Source organism: Parasteatoda tepidariorum, chromosome 8, assembly GCF_982258835.1.
Source record: "Parasteatoda tepidariorum strain Cologne lab strain chromosome 8, Ptep-v5.0, whole genome shotgun sequence".
NCBI classification, from domain to species: Eukaryota; Metazoa; Arthropoda; class Arachnida; order Araneae; family Theridiidae; genus Parasteatoda; species Parasteatoda tepidariorum.
In genome coordinates, this window is record NC_141762.1 from 41,493,959 (window position 1) to 41,504,128 (window position 10,170).

At 28.6% G+C, this 10,170-nt stretch overlaps 1 protein-coding gene across 31 annotated transcripts in view; it reads left to right on the forward strand.

The window, feature by feature from the left end:
• LOC107457063 (myosin heavy chain, muscle) overlaps positions 1-8,384 on the forward strand; it is a 58,460-nt gene extending 50,076 nt beyond the window's left edge. For 21 of the 31 annotated variants that reach the window (XM_087150154.1, XM_087150155.1, XM_087150158.1 and 18 more), the window contains exons 36-42: positions 450-690; positions 2,267-2,588; positions 2,675-2,806; positions 3,519-3,758; positions 4,410-4,610; positions 5,152-5,307; positions 8,039-8,384. In XM_087150154.1, coding sequence (XP_087006280.1) covers positions 450-690; positions 2,267-2,588; positions 2,675-2,806; positions 3,519-3,758; positions 4,410-4,610; positions 5,152-5,307; positions 8,039-8,158 — 1,412 coding nt within the window. In that variant the 3' untranslated portion in view covers positions 8,159-8,384. Of the gene's footprint in view, positions 1-449; positions 691-2,266; positions 2,589-2,674; positions 2,807-3,518; positions 3,759-4,409; positions 4,611-5,151; positions 5,308-6,424; positions 6,509-8,038 lie in introns of all 31 variants that reach the window. The other 10 variants (XM_087150177.1, XM_087150178.1, XM_087150180.1 and 7 more) reach the window with 1 other exon arrangement.
• The last annotated feature ends 1,786 nt before the right edge of the window (positions 8,385-10,170 follow it).

Consider the following 10,170-nt stretch of genomic DNA (forward strand, 5'->3'; position numbering starts at 1 on the left):
AAATATTTATCTAAATAGTTAGTTATTTTTTCCACTCCAGCTGTTCAAGTTTTTCTTATATTACTGTCCTGTTTAAAGAAAGGAAAATATTTTGGATAAAACGTTACTATACATTTATGCATATTCAAATTAAAAGATGAAAATCTTCCTTGTATAATTTTGTAATTAGAAGAAAAAAACCTGCTCAAAACTCTGTTTATTTTTAAGTCCTATCTATTTTATTTTAAAATAAGTTTAGTTAAATAAAATATAGTTCATGATTGATTTCTCTTAAATTAAATTGAACATTAATTTACTAATATTTTTTTTAATTGATCAAATAGTTATTTTTTTCACTCCTGCTATTCAGATTTTCCTTTATTGAGTCAATTAGTCTTGTCTGTTTTAATTCACCTGAAACTAAATGATATTTTCAAAAGCAAATATATTTATGTGTGCATTGCTTACAGATGAAATCAAGGACTTAATGGATCAGCTTGGAGAAGGTGGTAGGAGTGTACATGAATTAGAAAAGCTTCGTAAGAGGCTCGAAATGGAAAAAGAAGAACTGCAAGCTGCACTAGAAGAAGCTGAAGCAGCACTAGAACAAGAAGAAAACAAAGTTCTTCGTGCTCAGTTAGAGTTATCTCAAATAAGACAAGAAATCGATAGACGATTGCAAGAAAAAGAAGAGGAATTTGAAAACACTAGGTATAACTTTTTAACATATAAATACCATTTTTTTCATTTAATTTCTGTTATATACTTTGTAAAATTCTTGAGACCATTACTTTTTTTGCAGTCGGGGCCGTAGTGAATGTTAGATTTTTTTTTGATAACTATTTTTTTGGGGGGAGCAAAATTCAAAATTACCTGACTGGAATTTGCTTTAAATGCAATTAATAGTCAATTTGAAAAAATCCTTGAGATTTTTAATTTTTTCGTTATTTATATTTAAGTAGTATTTTTTTAAGGGAAGTATATCTTAAGGCAGTGTTTCCCAAACTTATGACTTTTGTGTACCTTTTCTAAATTTTTCGTAACATTGTGTACTACTAATAAAAAAATCTCACTATTAACCAGGAGAAAACCAAGTATATGCAATGCACCAAAATAACTGATTCTACAACTCACTTGCAAATTGGTGAATACAAGTTTGAAAAAGTAAACAGTTTTTTTTATCTTGGTTCTGAAGTCAACGCTAATGGCAATATCGCACCCGAAATACAAAGAAGAATCAATAGTGCAAGTAAATGTTTTTATGGATTAAAAAAATATTTAAAATCAAACCTACTAAAAAGATATACTAAACTCTTAATTTATAAATGCTTAATCAGACCTATCCTAACATATGCCTCAGAAACTTGGACAACAACACAGAAAGATGAGAATTCCTTGGGAATCTTCAAACGTCGAATCCTAAGATCCATTTTTGGGGGCAAACAAGTTGATGGTACTTGGTACAGACGTTCAAACGCAGAACTCTATCGGGCTTTTAGAGCGCCTGATGTTGTCAAGTATGTAAAAATCCAAAGAATTAAATGGGCTGGTCACATCATTCGAATGAACAGAGAGCGTTCGACAAACATAATCTTTTTGGCTCAGCCCATCGGATCAAGGCCCAGAGGTCGACCAAAGCTGAGATGGGCCGACTGCGTGGAAAGAGACTTTTCAGTCTTAAAAGTCTCAAACTGGAAGACAACTGCCAGGCGGAGGCAGGCCTGGAGGAAGTTGATTGAGAAGGCCAGGGCCCACCTGGGGCTGTCGTGCCATTGAGGAAGGAAGGAATAAAAAAATTTATGTTTTTTTTACTGTAAAACAATTGCACAAAAGTTAAAAATCACAACTGGCTGTTGACACCACTAATTATTAACTGCTAACTGTGCAAAAAATAGCCAATAGAAAAATACGTAATCGTAAATTTTCATGACTAGCTTTGTTTTTAAATAAAATTTGTTAAATTTTCGTTTTTTGCAAGATATTTCGCATAAAAACGCGTACCCTGCTGAACTGTTCCCGTACCCCTGGGGGTATGTGTACCACACTTTGGGAAACACTATCTTAAGGGAAAGCATGATCATTTATCTAAATTTTAACCAAAATTTTTCGTTTGAATTTTTGAAAAGCTGCCTCAAGACATTAGATGAATCAATAATTTTTGTTCAAATAATTGATTAATCTAATGTCTTGAAGCTTCTCTGATTAAAGACTTGCTTAACAAAACCGTTTTCCTGCAGAATATTTTTTTCTTTTAAATGTATGCTTATAGTTTGAATTTGCCTTTTAGAAAAAATCACCAGAGGGCTATTGACTCAATGCAAGCTAGTTTAGAAGCTGAAGCTCGTGGTAAAGCAGAAGCATTACGTCTAAAGAAAAAGTTAGAGAGTGATATTAATGAACTTGAAATCGCTTTAGATCATGCCAATAAAGCTAATGCTGAGGCACAAAAGAATCTTAAAAAGTATCAGTTGCAACTAAAAGAAACTCAAGCTGCTTTAGAGGAAGAAACAAGAGCAAGAGATGAACTTAGAGAACAATATGCCATGTCTGAAAGGCATTGCAATGCTCTTCATGGGGAATTGGAGGAGAGTCGACAGTTAATGGAGCAGGTGAGATTTTTGGATTTTTCATAACCAAGATGAGCATTTCAATAAAATTGAACAAAATTTATTGAACAAAATTTACTTTTTTACAGTCTGACAGAGCAAGAAGAGCAGCAGAATCTGAATTAGGTGAATGTAGAGATCAGTTGAATGAACTTACAGCTAACAATGCCTCTCTTTCTATGGCTAAAAGGAAACTTGAAGGAGAAATGCAAGCATTACATGTAAATTGTGTTTTTATACCCTTAAGTTGGTTACGTCCCATGCTAATTACAGATATTGATAAGGTTTCAATTAATTTAAGAGTAGGTACCTGATATGCGTAAAAAACTAATTTTATGAACCGGGAGGCTGAGTTTAGAAGGTACTCACGTATTTGCTAAATCCCATCATTAAAGGCTATATTACTGAAAATTGTTATGAATGTTAGTATTAATTTGAGAAGCGTTTAATTAAAAACTTTTATTCAATTTAGTTTTGTACAAAATATCAAATATAAATCTTAAAAAAAAAAAAAAAAAAAACTTTTAAGTTATCTATAAATTTACAATTATTTTCTGAAACTTTGATTTATAAAGGGATAATAAAAATAAATTTTAATGTTTCTGTGAATTTAAGTGAAATAGGAGAGTAATAATGTGTATTCATCCTATAATATCGGTATATAGTTAATCCTATATTATCAGTGAACAACAAAAAAATACTATTTAAAATTTTGTTCAAAACTAACTGTGCTTTTCTTAAATCGAAGAACAAAGAAGAAAAAAAAACAGAATATTTGCTATTTACTAAACAGCAAATTATATATTTCTAATAATGCTATGATTTTTTTTCCTAAAAAAATACCATGTTGTTTATTTTAAATTTTGTTTTTAAAATCATCTCTTTTATTTGTTCGAGCTTATTCTCCGAATAATATAATGTTCTAATTTGTAGGCTGATTTGGATGAAATGCTTAATGAAGCTAAAAACTCTGAAGAGAAAGCCAAGAAAGCAATGGTAGATGCTGCCCGATTAGCTGACGAGCTGAGATCCGAACAAGAACATGCTTTGCAACAAGAGAAGTTACGTAAAACAATGGAACAACAAATGAAAGACTTGCAAGTTAGGCTGGATGAAGCTGAAGCTGCTGCATTGAAAGGAGGGAAGAAAATCATTCAAAAACTTGAACAAAAAGTAGGACTATTTCAATTAAGAATAATTTATTCATCTATTATATGCATTATTTTATAATAACATTTCTTCCTCTTAGACAATCTTTTTTTTTAATAATTATACAACTACAACTCAGTGTTTAGATACAGTAAAAAAACATAAAAATAAGTTATAAGATTATTTTAAATTGATAATGAAGATAAAAGTAGATTCCCTTTATTTATTATTTATATAAAATTAGGAATTCTTAATACCAAGTCCTTGTTTACTACAAATGTTGTGAGACTCGATTAAAAAGTTCAAAGCTCTGTCGTTCTCTACTCTACTAACACTTTATTTACACAAGTTGTTCCATCATATCTTCATAGCAACTCGAAATCCACGTAATTTTCTTTTTAAAATAAAGCGAGACTAATTCTAGCTTGCACAGTTAAATAATAAATAAATGGAATCTATTTTTAACAAAAGATTTTGATTTAATATCTGTTAAAGTTATTCTTAATATTTTACTATGTTGCGATCTTTATTTAAGTATTATCACTTTTGAAATAAAAATAAATACTCTAGAAAAATGAATTTTTTTTAATATTGATTTTACTATTTTTTCCTTTACTATGGCATGAATTTTTTTTCCACCTAGAAAAACCAATATGTTTTTTTTTATATCTGTAGGTAAGGGAGCTGGAGAATGAACTAGAAAATGAACAACGAAAACACTCTGAAGCATCTAAAAACTACCGTAAATCAGAGCGCAGGCTTAAAGAAATACAATTCCAAATGGAAGAAGATCGCAAAAATCACGAGAGGATGCAAGATCTTGTGGATAAACTCCAGCAAAAAATAAAGACATATAAGAGGCAGATTGAAGAAGCTGTAAGTAAAAACTTTTTATTCATAAGATGTTTATTCATGCTGTTTATAATTTTTTAGAAAAATTAGCTTTTTTTTCTCACTTTAGTTTTGCTTTTGGAAGCAAAATATTTTGAGTAGTACTAAATTTAATTAAATATTTGGAATATGTCAAAATTTTAGAAGACATGGATTCCACAGAGACCAGAGCCGAGCTCATTGCTTAGAAAAAATTTGGGCTCAGATTCATTATATACTTTGTTACATAATATAATGTTTGGTTCCAGTAATTGAGTGTGAAGAATGTGTAAAAGTTATTAAGTATTTAAGTAAAGAATTAAGAAATAGTAAAAATTAAGAAATAGTAAATCTTATGATCTGAAACTAGGTTATTTTAAGTTATGTGTCTTATATGTTCAGGAATTTATACCTTAAATTTTTTTTATCATCTAGTTTATTATTTAATCTCTTAGTGCATCATGTGCTTTTTTAAAATCTGTTAAGTAGTGCATTCTTTTTATTATTATTTTTTTAAGATAAATGAATGTTTGTTTATTTTTTACAGGAAGAGATAGCTGCCTTGAACCTGGCAAAATATCGAAAGGTGCAACAAGAGTTAGAAGATGCAGAAGAAAGAGCAGATATGTCAGAAAATGCACTTGCTAAATTGAGAGCTAAAAACAGGAGTTCTGTATCTACAGGGAGGGGAGTTAGTCCTGGTGTAAGTTTATTTTATTTTGCTTAAATATTTTATGCAACACAAATGCTATTGATTAATTTTAAGTTTTCCAAAAAAAAGTATCTTCAAATTTTCATAATTTGATCGCATTTAACTCAGTTTTAAATTTAATTTAAGATTTTTAATTTCAGCTAAAAAATATCAACTTTAAATTAGAATATTTTTATATTACCCCAAGTTCTATAGGTCCATTTTCCTCAAAAACTCAAAATAGTTTATGTTTCTCACAAATCTATGATTTAAATCAATATGTTGAACATTTGCTAGTTAAGACGCTCCTGACAATATCAAAATGACACAAATCCATCATTCAAATGAGTGATAAAAAAAGATTAACAATTTTTGAAAGGAAGCTTGCCTGACTTTTTGAGTTTGCACTATGATAATCTATATAGATAAAATATTTACTGGTCTAAATCTAAAAGTTATAAAAATCTCTTGAAAAAAGGTGTCATAAGAAACATAAAAAGATTAAAACTTAATTTCTAAGTTCAGTAATTTTTATCAGCAATGAGTTTTAAAACTATATACAACTTTTACGAGTATTTGCAAATCTTATAAAATACTCGACATTCATATTATAACAAAATTATTGTTTGCTTTCAACAATATTTATAAAACAAAAACACAATGTGTTGAATTTTTAATGAGTTAAATTTTTGATTGCTTGATGTACTTTTGATTTCTTAAGCTGATTTAAGTTTTTCAAGTTTCACTATAAAGCAAATTGTATATTAGTTAATAGTTTCTCTTCTTAAATAACATAAAATTTATTCTATAGTCTAATCTAAGTTACAAGATTCGTTAGACTGCTTTCTAGTAAAATAAATTGTTAGGGGGTGAAAAAATGAAAGAATTATAACCTAGTACCTTGATAATTTTACTAAAACATGTTATTTATTATTATAGTTTTATTTAAAATAACTTAAAAAATTATAAATTTCACAGTTTGTTGCTAAATAATATTTTGAACTTTTATTCTCTTTTACTTTATAATTAGATTTTGAGATCTAGTTTTGATTGTTTAAGATAAGGTGATTTATTTGTATAAATATTTTCATTTTTTTTCACACAAAAAATGACTTTTTGTTATATACAGCCAATTGGCAAACCTGTTTCTCGAAAAATTAAAGCATCTGATGACTAAAATGTTCTGATTGTTGGTCTTTGTCTTCTGTCATAGGTGAGAGTGTTATTTTATATGAAATGAGTGGCTGATCCCTTTTAAACTGGCATATTAAAATTTAATCCAAATTAGCATTTACATTACTGCAATAATATTGAGCCAAGCTTTATTGTACCTGCTTTTGTTTTCAAAAAATACCTCGTTTTTTTTTCGTTATATTTAAAATATTTACAGGGTGATCCTCAGATTAAAGAAATATTATTTTAACAATGCATTTACAATTGATAATAAACAGTTAAATTAATTCAAGTCGCATTTTTTCACTGCAGATCTTAAATTATTGTGAAATTCATTCAGAATCAATTTTAATATTTAGAAAATCTGATCCTTGTACATGAGGCTTGTTGGAAAATAAAGTCAAAAATTTTTTTCTCTTCCGATTTGTTATCTACTATTTAATTTTTTTTTTTATAAAAATTTAGTGGCACATTTTGTGAAATGTATGGCTAGCAATTAAGTTGCAGACTTCATGGTTCACCCTGTACTCTTATGATAGAATCGATCAAAGTATTTTATGCTATTTTAACTAACCATCATATATCCTGTTCACAAGCCATCCAAACTAATGCAAAAATAATATTTGTATCTTAAGTCTTGAAAATTGCATGATTTTATTTATTATCACATTGTAATAGAGATTTCGTTATTGGTAATTTCATTATGAAGATACTGGTAATTGGTTACTGTTATAGATTCATAAGTTTTGATTGTTTTATTTGAATAATTACTTATGTTAGCATTTAATTTCTTGTTGTTGCCTTTACTTTGACAACAAGGCGGATTTACTAAAAAAGAGGATATTTTCAGTCAAGAATTTTTTTATTTATTATTATTTCTAGTCTTGTCAGTTACATTTGATAAGTAATGATTGTTAATTTTTTTTTCAAGTTGGAAATGAAATCTTAATGTATAAATTAAGTAGACAATTTAAAGTTCAAAATTTTTATGAATTAGTTTATCAAAATAGGCACATAATATATATTCTTCGCATCAACATTTCAGCTTCAGTCTGGACAATTGTAATGATAAATGATATAAATTTTAAATTTTTTTCTTAACTTCAAGTACTGCAGTCATATCCATAAATTTTAATATAATTTACAGTGCATACAAAAATTTTTCTAAAACAAAATATAGCGCTTGAAAGCAATAAATTTTTTTGTGGATACATGAGAAAAATCATGATTTTTTAAATCTAATTCAGAATCATATTTAAATCATAATAATAACTGTAAAAGGATCTAAATAACATTTTCTTAAGAAATTCTATTTTTTCACTCTAAGTGTGGTGACACAACAATGGCATTGTTTCAGAAAAGCCAATTATTACTTTTTGCTAATGAATTTTTTATGGCAATTTTGTTTCCTAACAGTGTCAAAAGCAACAACAGGCAGATATGGGTTAAAAAATGTGGAAAAATAGCTATAAAGGATCTATCAGTACAGAAGAAATTCCCACTCGACGTTTGTGCTCTGGTGCTTTAATAACAATTTACTTTCTGAGAGCTGTTTTTTTTAATGTTTCAGCCCACAAGCAGGATTCATCCTAAGAAGACTTTTTCTGAATCACCATATGGAATAGGCCGCAACTCTTTCGCTCCTACAAGATTCAGCTCTCATGAATACTTGGACGACAGTGATCACTAAATTACTCTTCATATATTTTTATTATACTATTATGCTTACTTTTTAAAAATACTGGACAATATTTATAAATTTCAGAAATAAGACTGAACTTGAAAACTATCTTGCACACTTAGAATAAGAATTGCATTTTATCACTCAGTATTTCTTCATGTATGTGTTGCAAGAGACATACCACTAATTTCTGTATACTTGCATTGAAATAAAGTTTCATTTATCTCTTGAGAAATTATTTACATTATAAATAGCATGATTTGTGAAGTTTCCAACATATTAGATCAGCAACTAAGTTCCTGTCATTTTTATAATTTTAACTTTCCATGCGTCATAAATTTTTTTTTGGCAGGATGTTGTGTTCTACCGGAATCTGTTTTTTCTTTAAGAATTTATTTATATCAAATTTCAGATCACTATAACATGGAATGTCAAATTAAGAAAAATGATCATTTTTGTCACCTTTTTTCTTTTAATTAAGATTGTAAGGCAATAACAGCTGTTTGTGCTGTGTATAGAGATGGTCTCATAACTGAAAAAATTGCTCATATGAAGATTCATTCAATATTAATGAAGAATCAAGAGCTTCCTTGGAGGAATTGATATTTCAGGGGATTTTTGCCCCGAAAGGTATTAAAAATCTTGAATGTTTGGAAGGAGTTAACAAAGAAAAAAAATTGTTTAATTAGTTAATTTTTTAACTAAAAAGTAACCTTGAAAGAGCAAGAACTCAATTACTAATCCAATATTTATATCCTTAGTCTCCAAATTTTATATTTTAAGTCTAAACCTTTTTAAGAAATACTTGCACACTAATTTTACATGGCTTGCCCGTCTGGCCAAAACGATTTTCTCAGTATGTATGGCATTAATTTCTTCAAACCATTTTAGTAACGATAATATAAAAAAAAAATTAAAAATGTACTCGAATTATGTGTTTTTAATAATCTTGGCTTCGCCGGTCAACTGTGACCCCCGTGGCGCTACGAACAAACTCCGTGCCGGTCATCCCCATGGAATTCAATGTGTTAAGCACTCGTTTTCAACGTAATTATATTTATTATCAATGCAGGGTCTACAATAGGAAACACTCTTGGCACTGCTTAACTCTTAGAAATAGCAAGTTTCAATAATCATAGTTATAATAATATCTGTCTAACAAGTTCCAATTTGCAAAATTACATTACTGGTGAGGAATAAATTTAAGTTTGAAATGTTTTAATAACCCTTTCTTTCAGAAGAAAAATACATTTTTATTAATGGATGGGTAACTTAATTTTTTCCATTTTAAAATATTTGCCAAACTGCAGTAAAAGGATTTGAATTAAATTTGTGATTAATGGAAATTTTTTTTATGCAGTCATTACATTGCAAATACGTAATTGCCAACTTGTATAATTATTGGGAGATTTTAAGAAAATGATTTTGCCACTGCTTAAAATAATCACCTTAGTAATTCAAATGAAAATGGATGTTTTAACGTTAGGAAGTATATTGCGAGTTCACATAACTATTAGAAGACATACCACAAAAACATAGCAATGACAAAAATATTTTTCTATGCACTTCCTTCAAAGCTTCTAAATTACGTTCTTAGCATATGTGCAAAATAATATTCATCTAGAGAACTACACTAAGTTACAGCTAGAATAAAATCTAGAAGAATGCGAATACCACAGGTTTCAATTTTAAAACAAACCATCTGTCACTCTTTCTTCATTGATATAGAATTCGAGGTGTTTCATATTTATATTGATAGGTAAAAAATATGGGATGGACTCTCACTTCTAAACTTTGCTATTCATTGATACATTGTCAATAGAAAAATGTTTGTTTTGAAAGCCCAAAAATATATAACACCTGAAATTCTAGGGATTTTCGTAGTATTAAAAATAAATAAAATCAACCGCTATATTGAAATGAACCATTCAGTTCGGACATTTTAATGAAGATAACACTGAACTTAAGGAATGGCATATGGGACTTCATGCATCAGTAATGAAAGGATCACAGCAATGAGA